This window comes from Anguilla rostrata, chromosome 8 (assembly GCF_018555375.3).
Source record: "Anguilla rostrata isolate EN2019 chromosome 8, ASM1855537v3, whole genome shotgun sequence".
In the NCBI taxonomy this organism is placed as follows: domain Eukaryota; kingdom Metazoa; phylum Chordata; class Actinopteri; order Anguilliformes; family Anguillidae; genus Anguilla; species Anguilla rostrata.
In genome coordinates this window covers 19,137,010-19,157,258 of record NC_057940.1, presented here as the reverse complement: position 1 = coordinate 19,157,258, position 20,249 = coordinate 19,137,010, and the positions used below count along the sequence as shown (strand labels likewise).

The 20,249-nt window shown below is 40.9% G+C and overlaps 1 protein-coding gene across 1 annotated transcript in view; it reads right to left on the bottom strand.

Annotated features, from left to right (window-relative positions):
* egfra (epidermal growth factor receptor a (erythroblastic leukemia viral (v-erb-b) oncogene homolog, avian)) overlaps positions 1 to 20,249 on the bottom strand; it is a 71,797-nt gene that overhangs the window by 5,360 nt on the left and 46,188 nt on the right. Inside the window, exons 5-25 of the mRNA XM_064346901.1 lie at positions 20,080 to 20,148; positions 19,645 to 19,763; positions 18,947 to 19,088; positions 18,096 to 18,212; positions 17,415 to 17,541; positions 16,920 to 16,993; positions 16,366 to 16,453; positions 15,264 to 15,463; positions 13,826 to 13,958; positions 11,830 to 11,920; positions 11,392 to 11,549; positions 11,079 to 11,117; positions 10,431 to 10,569; positions 10,138 to 10,260; positions 9,792 to 9,890; positions 6,024 to 6,209; positions 3,393 to 3,548; positions 2,842 to 2,917; positions 1,047 to 1,193; positions 628 to 725; positions 266 to 433 (exon numbers count right to left, since the gene is read on the bottom strand). Coding sequence (XP_064202971.1) covers positions 266 to 433; positions 628 to 725; positions 1,047 to 1,193; positions 2,842 to 2,917; positions 3,393 to 3,548; positions 6,024 to 6,209; positions 9,792 to 9,890; positions 10,138 to 10,260; positions 10,431 to 10,569; positions 11,079 to 11,117; positions 11,392 to 11,549; positions 11,830 to 11,920; positions 13,826 to 13,958; positions 15,264 to 15,463; positions 16,366 to 16,453; positions 16,920 to 16,993; positions 17,415 to 17,541; positions 18,096 to 18,212; positions 18,947 to 19,088; positions 19,645 to 19,763; positions 20,080 to 20,148 — 2,549 coding nt within the window. The remainder of the gene's footprint in view (positions 1 to 265; positions 434 to 627; positions 726 to 1,046; positions 1,194 to 2,841; positions 2,918 to 3,392; positions 3,549 to 6,023; positions 6,210 to 9,791; positions 9,891 to 10,137; positions 10,261 to 10,430; positions 10,570 to 11,078; positions 11,118 to 11,391; positions 11,550 to 11,829; positions 11,921 to 13,825; positions 13,959 to 15,263; positions 15,464 to 16,365; positions 16,454 to 16,919; positions 16,994 to 17,414; positions 17,542 to 18,095; positions 18,213 to 18,946; positions 19,089 to 19,644; positions 19,764 to 20,079; positions 20,149 to 20,249) is intronic.

Sequence of the window (20,249 nt, the reverse complement as noted above, 5' to 3'; positions counted from 1 at the left end):
GTTATGATGTATAAACAAAGCAAGTTCAAGTAAGGACACAAGACACATTGTCATTGAGTCATAAAGTACAGCTCAACTTGATTATTAAAAACATTAAACACCAGTAAAGAAAACTACAACTTAAATATCCAATAAGGAGTCCAAAACTTTAAACCACATTACTAAAAAATGGTACTACACACTCAGAGGAACAGCAAAGTCTTTTTAACATTGACTGAGCGGTGTATTAAAATGACACAGGCAGAATTTCCAGAGAGGTGGTTACCATGGAGTGAAGAAGCTGAGTTCTGGAGGTGCTGGGACTGCTGAAGAAACCTTGATAGGGCACCAGGTACTCATCTGCATCAACTGCATCCGCCATGTCCTCATCGCAGATCAAGGTGCGGTAGAACCTGGAGTCCGTGGGGCTGGGAAGGTGCATCCTGTCATCGCCCTGCGGTTTAGAAACCCACAGATCTGAGCGAGGCCTGCTCACCAGAAACAGTTCATTTGCAGCTGCACTTGTACAAAATTGTGTCGCTGCAGCAGCTTGCAGTTTGGGTACAGTGAATACACTCTGCCATTTGACCAGATAAAATATCGGCCTGCTGGAAGAATGCGCTTCAAGTGCAGCGGCTTTTTTGTTACCTGAATGACAAGGTAGCGAGGTGGATCTCGGGCCATCTTGGTGAATTCGGCGACGAGCTCCCGGAAACGTGGCCTGCTGTCTGCTTCAATCATCCAACCTGAACGAATGGAGAGCCGGAGAGGTGGAGTCAAAGCCACTTCCACTGGGAGGAGTCAGACTGAAGCTCACATTCAGCAGCCTACACTGCATTAAGGCCCTGAATACAGCATTCTAAATTAAATGCAGAACCTGCAACCGTCTGACATGCACCGTGCACTTCTGATTTTAGCTGTTGCATGAGCCAGGCAGAAAAAAATCCTTCCTGTTTATCCAACAATGAAATGACACTTACTTTATACCCTAATATAAAGAGGCATTTGCAGCAATTTAGAGAAGTTTTAGACAGGCAAGTTTGGAGAAGGGCATGTTTCGTACTCACATTTGACCATGATCATGTAGACGTCGATGGTGCAAATCGGCGGCTGGGGCAGCCGCTCCCCCTTCTCCAGGACCCCTGCGATCTCGCTGGCCGGGATACCGTCGTACGGCTTTGTCCCAAATGTCATCAGCTCCCATACTGTCACGCCTGCAGGGACAAAACCATGCCGCTTGTCATCACAACAGAGCACTGACGAAAAACCAATACCTTCCAGAGACCAGCCCTTCCAATAAGTATGTATCCAACAGACAGGCAGCCTGTGGGGAACTCTCAAGTGACAGGCAATTGTACTACAACCAAAGCACTGAGAGGCCGCTGAAAGATGACCTGCTCCTGTTCTAGGAGAATGAGCCATACATGAGTCACAAGAAAACCCACTACAGTCATGACCACGCATGGCCTTCAAAGGTGCATTTTTTCAACCATGCCACAATTCCTCTATATTACTGCAACGCTTGACTATTGGGGACAGCAAGCAGAGCACATGGAAACACGTACATTAAAACTTGCATTAAAATGTACACTAAAACATCTCAACATCTCAATTTGTGATCAAGAATTTGGAGGGAAAAATTTGCTCAGATTTGAAAAACTCAGGGATAGCATATAACAGAAGTAGAAGTTCTCCTTTAGTACAAAAAGGTTCTTTGCTATTTAACTTCTAAAATAATATTTCTGTTACATCTGTGCAGCAAGTTGGAATAACTTCCATATTGATCTATTTTCCGGAGGGGTCCATTTTCATTTCCCTTTTGGGAGCAGGAAGTTAGTCTCCAGATGTGACAGAGTAAGCGAGGATGAGTGAGTGAAAGAGGAACCCTCGCTCTCCCAAGGGACTCATCGCTGTCATCCGTTCAGCCTGTTCAATCTGTTCTGGGTTAAACACTTTAGCCAGACTCACATTAAACTGGCCTAGAATTCCAATTACTTACATCAGTATAGATTGTATTCCCCTATTATAGCATATACCTGTGAGAACAACATATATTTCTGTGGGAGAGCATACAGTGCACATACAGTATGTGAAATTATCACAATAATCTCCACAGTTGTTTCCAACCTTTGAATTGTGTAGTTTGTCGTCCATGATGGAGATTACCTGCCTGCTGTGTTGCAGAATAGTAAAGCTGCCTGCTGCTGGTTTTTAGATATTGCTATTTTTCTGACTCAGAGTAACAGTAGTAGAAAATGACCTTCACAGAAGCTTTTCCCCAGTGCAGAGCAACTAATCCAGTCATGGTGGGGTCAGCATGTTCCAAATTGTTTTTGGAGCTGGACTTGTTACGATGGAAACAGAGGAAAATGGGGGCAAACAAAGCTGCCAAATCTCTTTGCCGGCTCAGCAGAAAACACTGGTAACCCCCAAACTGGGGCAGAATCTGAGCTGACTGAAGAGGTGTCATGCCACATCATGCATAAAACAGGCAACATCATCAAATATTTTTATACATTCTACAGAACACACACGCCCACACACACATGCACACTCCTGCACACACACACATACACACACACACATCCACGTGTGTGTGTGTGTATGTGTGAAAGAGAGAGAGAGAGAAAGAGAGAAAGAGAGAAAGAGAGAGAGAGAGAGAGAGAGACAGCAGAGCAGAGCCAGGAGTTGAAAGCCTCTTGATGGATCCCAGGTTGTGACTGGCTTCCCATCTCCTCAGACAGCCCCACTGGCTGCTGGCTCCTGCTTTCAGATGCCTAACTATCTTCATTCTGTCCCCTACAGTAACCGAATACCACCGTGCAACTGTAACCCAGGAGACCCTTGCTGTCTGTGACTCACCATAGCTCCACACGTCGCTCTGGTGAGTATACGTCCGGTGCAGTATTGACTCCAGGGCCATCCATTTGATCGGTACCTGGGAAGAGAGGGCTGTGAGTCAAGCGCTTGAGCTGAGTCATTGTGCTCATTCAGACATACATCTGTTAAGTATCACAGATGAAAAACATATGTAAGAGTCGGAGGGGAAACTGACTTTGAATAAAGCTGAAACTGAATTTCATTCGTGGTAGCTGAAAGTTGAAAACACATGAGTAGTATCCACCCATTTCCCAAAAATAGCTTTCCCATAATTATTATGCCAACTTATTATGACAACTTACTGTAGTCATTTGTGCTGTGGGGACAGTGCTCTCACTATTTCTCTAGCAGAATATTTGGAGCAGGGAAGGTTCGAGAAGTATATACACACAATTTCTAATATTGAAGGACTTTCAGCCTATTTTCAAAACTAATATCAGTACTCGTTAGTGTAAGAATAAAGTTATTTTTTAAGTCAGTCGAGCCGGCAGTGGGTCTTAAACAGCTGAATGACAGACTAAGGATGGCCTCACCTTCCCTCCGTCAGCGTGGTACTCCTTCTCATCCGCATTGAGGAGCTTTGCCAGCCCAAAATCTGTGATTTTGACGTGCTGGGGGGTCTTGACCAGCACATTCCTGGCTGCCAAGTCACGATGAACTAGGTGGCGCTCTTCAAGATAGTTCATTCCCTGGAGTGAAGAGGGAGACGAGAATTTGAAAATGAAGCAGTCCCTGGATATGTATTCATTTATTAATTTACTTATTTAGTTATTCATTTTAAATAAGAATATTGCACCACAATTTTACATCAATTGTTTATCAGTTTACAACTGAAAACCTCAACAGATTACGAATATGAAAATTTTGGTATTATTGTTTTTACAAATTTTGTATACAACAAGAGAGAGATACTGTTGTTTTTTCTATTGTACCCCCATTGTAATCCTTTAAAAATCTTTCTGGAGATTATTTTTTCTTTTATGTTACATTTATTATTGTTTTTGGGTCATGTGGAACTGTACTCCAGTTCCTAAAAAAGGAAAATGAAAAGAAGAAAATCATGACAGTATGAAGTTAGCTTTTTTATTAAAAGCTTTCTTGAAGCCAAGTGTAATAGGAAAATGCAGGGGTAAGATGAGTTAACGTTTTTTTGTCATGACTCAAGCATTGCAACTTGTAACAGTGAACAGAAGTCCAAAATTAGACTTTGTGGGTGTTAGTCTACAGCTCCATCATAAAACATCCAAGTCCAACTGAGCACAGGGAGTCCAGATGAATGATATCATAAAATAATGAAACAGCCAAATGCAACTTCAGTCCTTCCAGAGCCCTACAAATATACATCTAAGTATTCAAATCAGAATAAATTCAAAATTCATAATTAAGTCATTTTCCACACACACACGCACATGCACCCATCCCCCCCCCCCCCCCCCCCCACACACACACACACACATTACACAATTACATAAGGGACTCCAGACAATGACTTTAACTAATTAGATCAAGCAATGAAGCAATACACTGAATAAACAGGCGAAGACTTATGAGAGAGATATGAAGAGGTGTGTTGCAAGTGAACATACAATAAAAGTATTTGCACTTGTGTTTGTGCAGGTCAGCATGTGCACACAAACCCACGCCCTCTGTAAACTAGCTGTAATTAAAAACAGCACAATTCAATCTGATGGAGGTAAATGGCACAAGCTATTGCTGTGCCTCTCTCACTTATTGTTACCAAGCCATTGACTGAAAAAGCAAATACCCTACCCTACCTGGCCTACCCTGAGAGAACCTAAGATTCTTTAATAATGAGAAGCTATGAGCACAAAACCAAAGGCCTGCCACTATATTGTTAATAAAGTCAGCGTAGAGTACCATCTCTTTGTGACTGGTCTGCATGACATCTAATATAAACATATTTATATTCCACATCAGTCTTGCGCATTAGCTGGTTTTAACTGTGCCTAACTAGACCGTGTCAGAGTTACGATAATAGATGCTTCCATATTATGCAAATAACATAAGGCAGGAATTCAAAAAATTTGTTTAGTATTGACCGCATCCCACAATTTCAGGCTAATTGAGGTCAGGATTTTAATTAAGATGAGGGTTTAGATTGGATTCAATGTTCAAATCAGAGTTTGTGATTTTAAACCATCTCCTGTGTTTCTTAGATCTGTAGTTGTGGAACAGATGTCAGCGTTCAGAATCTCAGTTTAAGCAAGGTAGCAGCACCACATATACGGAAGCCACACATGTCTAAAACCTGAGGTGTAAAACACTGAATGTGCAGTGTCTCCAGTCACCACCTAAATAAATTTATTACCACAGCATCCACACTTTTAATCAGCTTAAGCCCATCCAAACCATTTCATATGTATTCAGACGACTGTATTAATTTAAAACATAAATAATCTCCAATTTCATTTTCAGTATCCTGTCAGCCACCATCTTTCAACACCTGAGGCTGTACTCCAAACAGATCTTAGATTAAGTTAATGAGAGGTGCCCTGGCACAAGGCCAAGAATGGAGGAAATATTTCAGTAGCCCATCATTTTTACTTCCTGTAGATAGTGTACTTTGGTCTTAAACTATATGAAGCTCAAATCACTAATATTACAGGCTATCCGGCGGTAAGGTCAGACCTGAAAAATCTGTAATGTGTGAATGGCTACATATACTGTATAAGATGGGAGATCTCCAAATCTATTTGGCTGCAGGGGAACAGTAGAATGTCTCAGTTATTGGTTATCTTCTTTTTAACTAAGAAGAACAGCATGTACAAAATTGTATGTATTTCACAACAGATATTGCATTCCTAACATCCATGATTGAAAGTATGGTTAAAAAGGGTGTTAGATGTTTGTGTGTTTATTTTGATATTCCCAACATGTAAGGAGTCTTTACACACATGCAAAAAGCCTCAGAGTCAAGACTCGTAGGGCTATTTACATGCGTGAGTCTTGGGCATCCAACTAAACACGTTTCCTGAGGTTCAATTTCAAATATATAAATTACATGATGTTATTTTTTCTCTCCATAATTTAACAAATGTTTTCAGAGCAGACAGTTGGCCAAAGTCCTTCAAGCATCTTCCAACAGTTTCCGTGTGCATTTTTGTCAAGTCTGACAGCAATCTCAGGAGAGGACAATAACTCACCTTGGCAATCTGCACACACCAGTTCAGCAGGTACTGGGAGCCGATGTTGTCCTTGTTCTCCTTGACGTAGTCCAGCAGGCAGCCATGGGGCATGAGCTGGGTAATGAGCTGGACTGTGGAGGTCAGGCAGATGCCCAGCAGACGACACACGTGCGGGTTATCTACGCTAGCCATCACATAGGCCTCCTGATACGGAAAGGGAGAGACAGGCCTTGGGGTTAGGTTTCTCTCCCCACATTTTTCATCCCTGTTTTGTTATAACAGCCATACAGAATTTCTGCTCCATCACTCCCTCAGCCAGTTCAGGATGGTGAAAACAAGAAAGAACATACTCATACTTCTGCATGAAGTCTGCTGACTGCTTCTAATTCATTCTGTGATTCACCATCTTAATGAGCCAAACCAGCTGATTCAGCTGTTGTGGACAGACTGCAGGAACTCAGATTGACCAGAAGAGGTGCCACTGAGCACAGAGACAGGAGAAACCATGCCAAATGAAAATTCCTTACAAATGCTGCAGCCAATTATGTGTCACCCTCAGGAACCCCTGGCTAGTCAGTACTGTCACAATGTGTAATCTATCTGAGCTGAAGGGCACAGCACACTAGTGTACTACACCTGAGTGCACTACTAGCTGCACCACTAGAGATCTCCATGAACATTTGCTTGAAAAAGGAGATTTGATTACTCTTTAGACTAAATAGATAACTTGCTTTACAACACTAACATGTGCCTCTGGGAACACAAATCCAAAGCAATGGTTCCTCAGTTGGGTGAATGGCTGCAGCTGGGCACATATTTTGTTTCCCTAAATGCTGAATAAACAGCCGGTCATCACCAGCCAAAATGGGAAGCATTTCTCTATCCTTGACATATTTCTACAAGTTGTGTGAAGACTGTGGATATTGAATCTTCCATTTCCAGAACTTCCTGACCAAGCTGCCATGTGCCGCCCACTCAGGCCAGGACCCAGGACAGCACGACCCATGCACTGCCGTTTTTCCTCAAGGAAAGACAGATTACGGCTTGGTCCTAATGACAAGTTTAGGGACACGTTCGCTGTATTATTGTACAAGTCGTCATTTTACTGTTGAACAGAGGCCAATTATTAGCTGCTGAAACATAGGACTTGCTTATCACAATAAACAATGATCAAGTTCTTTTTCTATCAGTCTTCTATTTTGATCCTGACAACACTGGATATTTTAAATCTCCAGGTGTTTTTTAAACAGCTTCAAGGTTTTGAAGCTTAACCATGTCAACAGTAGTAGTATAATAAATCATAAATTTATTGATGGATATAATTGAAGGGTGGGCTAGCTGGGTTCTAACAAGCTACCATCAAACTGATTTTAGCTTTCATAGTGTTCTAAATAGGGCATTCCCATCTGAACTAACTACTGAATAGGGAATTACTCTGTACAATCAACTTTTACTTGTAGAAGAGTAGCTGTCCTCCTAATTAAAATGAACTCTCAGCCAGCTCTCCACCTGTAATGAGTGCAGATATATAGCCCCAAACTACTGCGCATGCTCCAGATATCTGCTTTACTAAAGACTACAAATTGCAGGTGTTTACAATCATGGGTGGGTGTCAGACAACAGCAGTTACAGGTTGCCACAAGAAAATCTAGGTTTATGTGTTCAGTTTAGTTTATGTTATGGCTACGGTTCTAATAAAAAGAAAATGCCGCTTCAGTGGGGTAAACTGCATGGGTTTAATGCAACTACGATTTGAATAACTGTCATTTATACAGTTGACTCATAGCAATTTATTTAAGAAAGGGTCATGACTTGTGCAATATTTGGTTATCATAATAAATCTGGCGAGAACAGACGTTTTTACAGAATACTGGTGGTGAGAGAGAATGTGGGAGAGTAGACAATGGCGGTAAGTCTGGCAGGGGAGACCGCGGTCGGTTGTGCCCCATTTAATCTTTTATGTGATTGCTCAGAGATCTATCGCTGAAAACAAAAGTGATTTATTATCATTTTTAAAATTATTGTACACGTTCAGACACATTTTTTTTGGACCTCTACCAGAAAAAAACTGTTGAATACAAAATCTAACGACTAATTGTTATTCAAAATACTGTGGTGTCGGGTTTCATTTTTCCTTCGCTTGCTTGTTGCTGGCATCTCTTGCACGCTTTGCCGAAACAAGGAGACACTCTTGTGTTTGCCACTTGCATCTTGACCCATTAAGGGATGTTACAAAAGGTATGAAACATTATCTACAGCACTTTAGATTGTTGAAAACTGCAAGGAATAACCGACCCTGGTCTGCCCTATGGTTGACATTTCCTCATACGAGAGCTGATGTGGATATTCTCCACAACATTTCAATGAATTATCTGACTAAAATATCACGCTTGTCTCTTGTTCATTCATTGCTGTTTATCACTTTCTAAACAAGGCATCAACAGCAAAAAATCTGCTTGACTTTTTAGCGTCTACAGAAGTAGCCTATAGTGGGCCAAAGAAATCAATTTGCGGTATTAACAGTTCTACGGCCAGTTAAAAGCATGTGTAGTTACACTGTCTACAAGGTTTGGGTCAGTTACCTTAAGTATGGACTTAAAGGCATACTATGCATGATTGTTTAGCCTTGCTGTGGCCCTGAGTTTACAATCAAAGAAGTTGTCTCTGTTTTCAACCCTGCCCACTTACCCCAGAGTACCCGGCTGAGTAAAAGACACAAAAATTAATTAAAAACTACCGGTAAATTTTTCCCAGCAATTATTCAGACCGGATATTACATTAATCGAGAGTTGGGACCACAAACCGGACATGAACAAGTAATCATATAACTGAATGCCTTAGCATGGTTATTTAAAATTATTTTCAAGGTAAAAATCCCCCTATATAGTATTCCTTTAAATGTTTTAAGTAAAACATTTTACAGCAGCAGCGAAATGCAAGTCGCAGTAAGTCAACGTTAGCCAACTTGAGCCTCTTTGATTAAAATGCTGAATCAAACATGGTGAAACCTGCTAGAGAGCAATATAATTAACATTAGTTTGTTTATTATTTTTTATTTTTAGTAGTGTTGCTGTGTCTATAATTGGGTTTGGCTGACATTTTTGGACAATCAGTGATTTCACAGTGGTCTATGGCCTACACTACTAATGTGCTCCTGTAACCATACTATGGACACTGTCATGTTCCCAACCTCATCCAAGGACAGTGGATCCACGTTAAAAAAGGGCCACAGAGGGCACAGAAGAGCAAGTATGCTAGTTAGCTCGCAAGCTAATATGGTTTACATTTGGAAGAGCAGCTACCCCAAATCTCTCTCTGATGTGAATTTGGTCAACACACCCTACAACGGATATATCTCCAATTTGAAATTACCTGCCTATTGTAGTTCTTCAAAAATTAGGAAGTGATGTATGAAGTATACCGCTACCAAAATTTGCACCTTTCGTTGCAAATTTTCACAGAGAAAATGAATCAGTTATGCCTTGATCTGTTAAATAAATGTTGTTTTGCGACAGAATTCCCCTTTAATTCATGATCAACTGATGGAGTGCAATGCAAGCTGTGTACTCTGCAGTATAAAATGCTATATTTGGTTAACATCAGTGTTCAATGTCCTGAATCTGTGTTCAATTTTACCAGAGACTAAAACTGCATAGACTTGTCAAAACCTAAAATTTCAAAAAGCCCATAGGTCTCTGCAGGCTGAAATATGGTAGAATAAAGAGGCTACAAAAATGTCCTTTGTGTGCTAATTTAATTTCTACCCAAAGAGACCGGGGAACTTACATCCAAGATTTCCTTGTTGGCTTTAGGAGATGTGGCCTCTCTCAAAACCTTGATGGCCACCGGAATCTTGACATCCTCCCCTTCTGGAACCCATAGACCCTGAAAGAAAATAAATGCTCTATAATTATTAATATACTATGAGATACAGTACATTATAAGGATACCTCACATATATTTATTGACAGGGTGCAAATCATTATCCACAATTAGCTAGTAACAAACTTGAATATGGGAAAGGACAATGCCATAGCATTACAGTGCGATGATATTTACCGTAAAAGCTTTTCAACATTAACACAAATTTGGCAAAGTATGACCCAGCAAACCCAGTTACGGTGTTTCCCACCTTGTATACAGTCCCGAAGGCACCGGATCCCAGGACTTTAATCTTCTTGAACTCTGTCTCCTTCAGTATGCGGAGGAGAGCCTGGTTGGGCGCCTCCCCGCTTGGGGTGAGGGGTTGAACTAACTGTGGAGGTCAAGACAATACTGGATCAGCGACAAACATTAATGACTTGAAACAGAACCTCTGAAACTTTTCCAAGTTCTCTGGTTATGCTTTATTCAGCTTTATTCAGTGAGGATGTGAGCGTTCCCCTGCGCCTATGACTCTAAGACGTTCTTGTCCGGGGTGCTTACCTCTCTCTCCTGCAGCAGCCTGCGCAGAGTCCTCTTCCTCTTGATGTGGCGTCTCCGCATTAGCACCAGGATGCCCAGGGCAAGAATGACAAAGGCCAGCAGACCGCCCACCACGGCTGCCGCGATTATGGATGAGTTCCTGAGGGTCAATCAATGGTCAATATGTGAAAATTGTCTATTGGTATATTATTGGTCGATTATAAGTTCTGTGTTAAAGTAATAATATAACATTTTATAGGGCTTTATTTATATTTCTATAATACCACCTGGATTACAAAGGCAATGATTGACTAATAAAATAAATTTTACAATTACAAACGTTTTTATTTTATTGCTGTTTTACTAGGTTATTATTTTTCACTACATGCACTCGGGAAGACTGCTTATTATTATATATTTCAAATTGTAATCTTTTTTCATAGCAATCAGTTAAAACCCATTTTACAGAGACAAGAGGTAGTTTTAAGCTGTTACGTGCATGTTACATCAGCATCAGGAAAAATAGTTATAGTAAAGACACTTAAGGTTGAAAATCACATGAAACTCTGAGATAGCATACTGGACAGATGTGTATGGCCTATACGAGAAAAATTACACTTTTTCAATTACATTTACATTAAAACTGTTAACTGAAACAACAACCCTTACCCTTTAGTGTCACAGCCATGCAAACCAGGGCCAGTACATCTAGAAAGATGGAAACAACGTAGACATTACAGAGCAATCAAAGGTAAAGCCTAAGATTATTTATTAACAATTTATTCAAATCAGAATTTTTTGTTCCTCTTCTTTCTCAATTTTGAATACCCAAATTGGCTACACAATGAGCAAAAGAAATGTGTCATTTTGACTGTGTTGACTGCAGTTCTTAAGACAAAAGTTATGCATTTCTCAGTCGTGCCATTGGGCTCAGTGGAGGCTGAACCAATTCTCTTTTTGAGATGAGAGTGTTTGCGCTCACCCTTGGGTGCAGTTCTCGTGACACAGCTGGCAAACCTTCATCTTGTCGGCATACTTCCAGATAAGGGTGTTTCCCTCCCCGGGGATGCCCTGAGGGCACCTGGGGACACAGTGGGGGCCATCTTTGTAGTGCACACACTCCACACACTCATTAGGACCCTGGAAAAGAAGAACACAGAACACAGAACTCAGGCTTCAGACTTCCACATCCACGGAAACAGCTGCTCCCGCCACCATTACTGATTTTTTCATTTTCCGATTGGCAAGGCCAAGCTAATCGCATCAACATCATGCAAACATGACATTACTACAGGATGGGAAAGGATAAGCTGTAGACATTCATTACAGATGACGATTATTGTACTCTCCTGACATTGTAAGCAATTCTGCTGAGTATATCATTTTTCTCATGACACAGCCATCAGAAAAAGGCACTTACTGGTCCACTGCACGTTCTGGTTCCATTCTGGGGAAGGCATTCAGAGTCACATTCAACGCACGTCTTATTGACCTCAAACTCACGTGGGTCACTGCAGAAGAAAACAATAGAAAGTACTTTCAGATACAACTGTCACTATTCTTCTTTCATACAGAACCCTACAAAATGTGGGCATTTGTCACAGAAACATTGGTTAGATGCACCACAAACCAAAATGTCGCTCATGCAACATGTTGGTATGATACTATTTCTTTTGCAATTTAATAATGAGCAAAGAGTGTTTCTTTCATTCATAAAAGAGAATAGGGGAAATCTCCTTCAATGCATAATACAGTGGAAGAACTTTCTGAATAGGCCCATATATATCTGCCAAGGCAGGCACAGGGGTTGACCTGGCTTTGCTGATCTCTAGCCAGGTGGTAGATGATTGAAATGTCAGGGGACAATATATGAACAGCTGGTTTAATTGACCACACCCTTCAAATATTGCATTGAAATGTGTTCAGGTAATGGTATTTTTGACAGTTTTTGCAGTAGCTCCTTCAACAGAAGCAAAAAAAAACAATAATAATAATAAGCTTTATTTATATAGCACCTTTCATACACAAAATGTAGCTCAAAGTGCTTCACATTCAGCACAACAAAAAAGTCCCAATGAAGCTTATTATCACCAGTCCTGCATTCATCCCTGTTAGTCATAATGTTAAACTTAACCTTCAGTTGGCCCGAGGGCACAAACTAACATGCAAGAATAGAAGTGGATCTACATACAGTACTGGGTGTCCTTCTATCATTCTGGATAGCAGGTCATACACAAGCTCAGTTTGTAATGTTTATTCTAGACAGCAGGCCATATAGATAATGATTTCCAATTGTTCTGGCCGCCAGGTTGTATTCATAATACTCATGTCTGTGCTGGCCATTTAAAATTTCCCCCATTATACTGAGGCAGCTGCATAGGACAGAGTGTCCCCATGCACAACGGCACCCATTCCACTTAAAATGATGATAACATAAAAATAAAAAGCATAATGCTCGTTTCAGTTTGTCAGGGAGGACAAAAAAAGCATCTCAAGGTGGAATTAATACATTTACATGGTTGCCCTCCATTGGCCAGCCTTGGTCTTCTAGGATGCTGTGCTGCACTCACTTGGAGCCTTGATTAAACTGGCAACAGGACTTGGTGTTCAATGTTTGACGAACATAATCCAAAGTTAAACAGCTATGAGCTACTAGCTTGTCCTGACTGGTGGCCAAATGTACTGTTCACAGATTAATTTAGGGAGCTGAACGGATAACAGAAGACAGTTAAGCAAGCCTGTCTATCTTAAATTATAACTGCCCTAGCAAATACACTTCTGGCAAGCAAAGTGCTCCATGTCCTGTTTATTCAGTTCAGTTCCTTGTCCCAAATGCATATGAAGACAATGAGCCTCTTAATGGCTAATCTTTGGGTGGGAAGGCACACACACACATAGCAAGAACACAAACTTCAAGTGGTTAGACAGCTAGGTCAAGAAAACCCTCCAAGGAGTCAGAAAAAAAAACAGGGCCAAAGGCAAAAACTGAAAAAATAAAAAACTGCAATAAAAAAAAACCTGGTTAAAGTGAAAACAGGCCTCCCCTCTGTCAATGCTGGATTAATCTTACCCCCCCCCCCCCCCACCCTTGTGGTCAAACTGAAGCCAGTGGTATTCAAATAACCACTTGCAGACAGACACATGCACACAGACATGCATATGCACATAGTGTACACCAACACACAAGCACATGGATGCTTGCACAGATATTCATAGAGATCTACCACGCCGATAAAGAAACACATTATTCTCACACACACAATCCCACAGGCACACATGCATTTACACCCATGAAAGGCATGTGGTTTTAGCCAATTGTGAGACAAAAAAAAACTAGGCAGTTACTTCGCTTTGCTATGTGAATCCTGGAGTCAAGGAGAAGAAATCACATTCATGTGGGACAGGTCCACACTCACCCCTCCAGCAAATTGCAGGAGCCCACGCAGCACCCCTTACGCATGAAGTGCAAGCAGGAAAAGCACATTGTGGGGCCTGGACCCCAGCAGCCGTCCTCTGTACACATCTCATCGCAGGTGCGGTTCTGCGAGGCTGCGAGGAGAGAGAGAGAGAGAGACGGGGTGTTTAAACTTTCTGAGAGCAAGTATCAAACTGCAGCTCAATCCACATTTCCAACCGGGGGTAATGCCTGGCCGAGCCAATAAATCTCTGACTAACAAAAGGATGCAGGTTTAATTTTGAAACCTGTTAGAGTTGTTTTTAGGTACAATAAAATGTCAACAAAAATATTTTGAATGCAAAAAAGCCAAGCTTACCAAATATACACAGCATATACACTAAATAATATATTTTTTAAAAATAAGCTGTATGCTTTGAAGTCAAGTTATTGATATGAAAATGATGCTGATGAAGTTCCAACTAAACATTTACCAATTTGTTTCTCAGAAGAACAAGCACTATACCATGTTTTCCTACGTGTGTATGTAACTGCACCCTGCATTCATTCTATTCTCTTTGGTTATAATAACATCTGAGAATCCTGCAATTAGTTACAATGGACAGATGTTCTTAATGGTTGACGTGTATGTAGTCCTGTATGTGACGCACCTCAAATCACTCCATACAAGAACAGTAGGTTTCCTACTGAAATTAAGCTTTCCAAAACACATTGATTATTGATTATACTAGATTGCTATGCTATAATTGAATGTACCTTTGGCTGATATATACAAATACATAACCATGCAGTCAAGGAAATTCTCAGTTTGCCCTTACAGTACCATCTTCAGGACATTATGTAAGGGAAAATAATTCAAAGTTATCTTGAAGTTGATTAACGATCTCACACTTACATGTTCCCAAAGGTGACGTCATTATAGTTAGCTTATCTACACCCACATAACAGTCATGCTACACACCCACAGTTTATTTTGAGTGTGTGTGGCGTCCCACATGAGAGCCATACATTATCAGACAATAGTGAGCAGATCATGGTTAGGGCCAGTTTTCCCTCAGCATGGCCACTCCCTTCACAGCAAGTACATACTTTAACATCCAAGCAGTGATTGATAATGGTGCTACAGTGCTATGGGAATCTAATGTTACTGGTTGGATGGGATGACATGAATTCTGCTGACTCCTCTGCAAACCAAAATTATAACCCCAGTGTCTGCAGCTGAAACGGTACTTATGGGCAAGTACATCTGAGGCAAGAAGGAGCTACACTTGCAATCCTTCCACGGAGTACAAATGGTGCAAGGGTGTTTTGAGAGACCCAGCAGGCACTTCCAAAGTAGGAAGGAAAACTGGGGTTTTTAAAAAAGGGGATAAAAAAATACAGAAATACCAACTAAATAAATTAAAGACAATTGTTTCAGCAGCATGCACTGTGCTTACCACAGAGGTCAACATCCATGTTTTTCTCCACCTGGGCGCTCTGCTGGGTGGACTTAAAAAGTTTCTTCCAGTGGTCCGGGGTGGAGTAGCACAGGTTGGGGTTGCCCTTGATGATCACATCCCCATCGCTGATCTCCTTTAAGGAGCGCAGGGCCAGGTGGCTGATGGGAATGTTGTTGACAGAAAGGCTTACACTGCCCCTGTGAGATGATTGTGGGAAGGGTTTGTCAGCATTTTCTCCAGGTGTCAAAGCAGAGTTAGCAAAACACATTTATAATATATTTTTATTTAATTTATTTGAAAAAAGTAATCAATCACCCATGTCACCCATGTGAAAAAGTAATTACTCAGTCAACTAATTAACCAGATTTAATTGATAATTAGATTCAGCTGACTGATCACAGCCAGGCTTGATTGCAGCCAGCCCTGTTGAGTCTAAACCTGATTCATATTCAATCTTACCACCAGAGTGATGCAGTCACCACAAACTTTCTATAAGCACACTACGCCACGACCAACGAAAATTCCATAAAAAATGAGAAAAAAGTTTAAATATATCAGTCCGGAAAGGGTTACAAAGCCATTTCCTAATGCTTTGGGACTCCACCGAACCACAGTGAGAGCCCTTATCTTCAAATACGCCAGGAACAGTGGAGAATCTTCCCAGGAGTGGCCTGCCTGCCAAAATTTCTCCAAGGGCACAGTGACAACTCATCCAGGAAGTCACAAACAATCCCAGAAGAACATTCAAAGGATTGCAGGCTTCTCTAACCTCAGCTAAGGTCAGTGTTCATGACTCCACAATAAAAAAGAAATGGGGGCGTGTGGGAGAGTAGGAAGCACAGTCTATGGTAGGAAGGCAGAAACCACTGCTAACCAAGAGAAACATTAATGCTTGGCTTAGATTTGCAAAAAAGCACCTGGATGATCCCCAAGCCATATAACGTTAATATGTTCTATGAACAGATGACTTCTTAGAAGTATCAGAAGAACATTTGAATCCAGCCACATGATTACAGCATAAGCACACAATTCTCAGCATGCTACACATTAGCCGAGGCTTTGTTTGACTGGGAAAATGCTAGACCACTCAGCTCTGTACCATTTGGTTCTTCCGCGGATGATCTCTAGGTTCTCAAAGGGTCTGAGGGAAGACAGGCTGCGTGGCCAGGCCTGAATCAGCAGATACCCTTTAGAAAGAGCAGGAGAAATGAAAATTTTAATGATATGAGAATGTCTAATGTGTAAATATTAGAAGCTTCATTACTCTGCAAGTACGGTATATAGCAGTCATTACTTATGATATTGGGTCACACTTAATACAACATACTGTATATAACAAAGTTCTAAACCATTCATGAACCATGCAATATTTCTTAATTACCATAGCCTAGCATATTTATGTTAAACGAAGCCACATCATGATGTTTTAAAAGTATCTTTTCCATAATATGTTAAGTCATGCTTCAATAAACACAGACTTTGCTAAGAACTTATCTATTAATGATTTATTGTTGTGTTATGACATGATGATGGTGTTGTAAGTGCTTCAGTAAGATGTAAGACTAAGGATTTTTTTTCTGTAAAGAGTGTTCCAGTACAATATGCAACCAAACTGCAAACTACATTCCATGAATGTAAGGTCGGGCATCCTACCAGAAATTTCTTTGACAGTTTTGAAAACATCCAGCTTGGAAGGATCCATTGGAGCAGTCTTTGTGTGTTTGTCACTTTAAGTAAAAAAGACAAGATAAACTTACATATGTGAATTTGTGAAACACAACATTATAAATCATTACTATTAGTAAGAGTGATGCTACAGGGATAGAGGATAGCTATGCAGATAAAAAAAAATAAAGCATTTTATTAACAATAAATTTAGAGTAAAACATATTTAAATATTTTGGCAGTGATTGGAACACTGTCAATAGTTTCCATAGTATGTGAGATAATGCAAATATGTCAATGGCATTATACCTGTACAGTATTGATATGTCACAGTTGCCATCACTATGTTGGATGAAGTAAAAACAGAAATATGATGTAAAGCAATCACAATACAATGAAGAAAAAAAAACACGACTTGACAATGTATGGACAATCTCTGTCGTACCTGGGAATCTCTCAATTTAAACTTGATGGCTGCCTTACCCATTAAACGTTGTGCTGAAGATAGACACGTGCCCATTGATTTTGGTGCAGTTCTTGAAGGAGTCGATATTTGAGGCATTGATCGACAGGACGTTTGTAAGTTCTCCCATTCCTACTCCATTGCAAACTTTAAAAGAAGTAATCGTCAATTATTCATCTTCAATAATAATATTTTAAATTCTATAATAATCATTTCCCAACCATAAGGAAAAGAGCTGAATTAAAGAAATGAACTCAGAAGATGGGCTTTATCACTGAGGTTTTGTATCTCGTAGAGTAGACCCAAATTAGATCTTTATTAATCACATTCCCATTCAGGTAAGAAAAAGGATACCACTTTATGCCATAGCCCCATAGAGACATACTGTGTTAACATACATATGGAGCTGTGGCATAAAATGGCATACTTTTTCTGCCCTGAATGGGAATGTGATTAATATACTATATCTAATCTGATGATTAATATGATCAGCACATGGGAATGCATAATCCAAGGAAGATATTACAGAAAATCCCATATTACAAGAAGCTGAAAGGTGCATTACTATGACAGTGAAAGCAGAACTTCAAACCCTGGGCAAACTTTCTTTAAGGGGTTCCAGGCAATCTACTGGTTAATAAAACAAACAGAGAGGCCATGTCAGTTAGTAGTAGATTATTTGCTTTCAGGATGGGCAATACCTTTTGGGCAAGGTCCCTCACACTTCTTGCACTTCCTGACCCCTTTCTCGTCCACCTCGTAGGTGTCTGCACTGCAGGTCCGAACGCATGCTCCATGATCTGTCACCACATAGTTATCTGAGAGGCAGAGAGAGAAATTTGAGGGGAAATTAATTCAGGTTAAGGCTACTCTGTTGCTTACCTCCTTGGTTAATCTTTCGCAATACTGACCCCATGAAAGCACTATCATTGGGCCTCCCTTCATCTGGCACTTGTCAGTTCAAATATTGACACTTTATGCTTTGGTAGCATCATTTTTTTGTTACACTCATGCTGACAAGAACAGCCTTTAGTGAATCCTAAAATAAATGTTAATTTAACCATGGGTTTGCGAGAAACATCTGCAAATCACCGATGAGAAGTTCCTGAAATAACAGTCGTCACAGCTCTACTGCTGGTTTACTAATTTCTTTCTCTAAAGCAGCAGTTTAAGATTTAACCAGACGAGACTTCTACTGAGTGACAAAGCCTTCAGAGGGACCGACAGTACTACTGACGAAGGGGGGTCATAATTTAGCAACTACCTCACTTCCTCTAAAAATATCCGTTCACATCTACATCTTATCACCGTCACATGTAGATCTATGAGGCTGTAGCATTGGCTTTAACTGTCATAAGCACACTATAAATTTGAGTACTCAGGAACCCTACATGAGTCACTTTCCTGGCTTTTAGATAACAAGGTATACTGTCGCTTTCCGCTTCCTCACTTAGGGCCATATTTATTTGGACAGGTATCAGGATCCAAGGATGCAATGGATAGGCACTGTCAACTGTTAATGTCAGAAGATAGATCTCAACAAAGTCCTTACGTGGGCAATTTTTTACGCAGGTGGCCCCATAGCTGTACTTCCCATCTGGGTTGAAGTCCAGCTGGTGTGTTCTGGAGTCGTACACCATGAGGCTGGGACAGGCGTTCTTACAGGTCCCTTCGTCTTGGAAGGCCTGGCACGCCTAGGGAACCACGGTCCAGAAGAAACACAGCACCGTCAGGCAAGGAAGTTATGGAAGGCATGTGATAAACCCTCCCCACCTCTGCAAGGACTCACACAGGGTGAGATGATAACAATGCAATCTTTTATTACCCTTGAGCAGTATACCTCAGCTACAGTTCAAGAGGAAATGGTTTAGAGTGCAGTCTAATGATTACCAGAGAGTTTCACGGGCTGTGATGGGCCTAAACTGCCATATTAAACTACTATGGATACCCATGAACATAATAACAGTAATCATTAGAATATAACGAAATAATGGCAGCAAGAAAACAAACAATAGAACACCAACAATATGAACAAAATGTCACCAACAAACAGCAACAATAACAACCGCAAAGCGAAATTACGAAAGACCGACAAAACCAACACACAAAAACAAAGAGCAAGGGTGATGGTAACCATGGCGATTTCTCAAACAGCATGCACTGCATGAGGGTCCTGAAAGGCCGCTGGGCAGCCCGATACCCACAAGCGATGCACTTGGTGGCATCGTGGCACATCGTGGCGTCACTCACCAGGCAGTCGGTGGGACGGGGCCCGGTACAGCCCCCAGCGCAGTGCTCATTGCAGCAGTCGACAGGCTGGGGCCCCTTACACCTCCGGGAACATTGCTGAGCACAGTTCAGTTTGGTCACTGAGGGGGGAGAAGCACAGCTACATTCACACTGCAGCATACACAACCACACTAACTGAGATGTACTGTATTTTTAAACATTCGGCAAAGGAAGATCTTTGATTCATCTGTGGCTGCTCTTGCCCTTTCGTTCTGCTTTTTAAATTTTGACAGAAACCATGACAGATTTTTTTTCATGTGACTTTGTGCAACATATCCACTGGCTTTTGAAAGCTTGCTTCGCTTTGTTATTTTTGCGCTCAGTATTTGTACATGTGATGTCTCCTCAGGAACAAAATACCAAACAGAGGCAGTTACTAAGCAAATCCACACTTACAGGTTTGGCAGTTTCCTGGGCCTGGAGCCCAACAGGATCCATTGAAACAACTTGGGTCACATTTTTTACCTGCTCCGCAGAAAATAAAAAAAGAGAGAGAAGACAGAAATTACAAATGTTGCTCCATACATATACTCCATACATCCATTAATACTGCATATTTACACTAC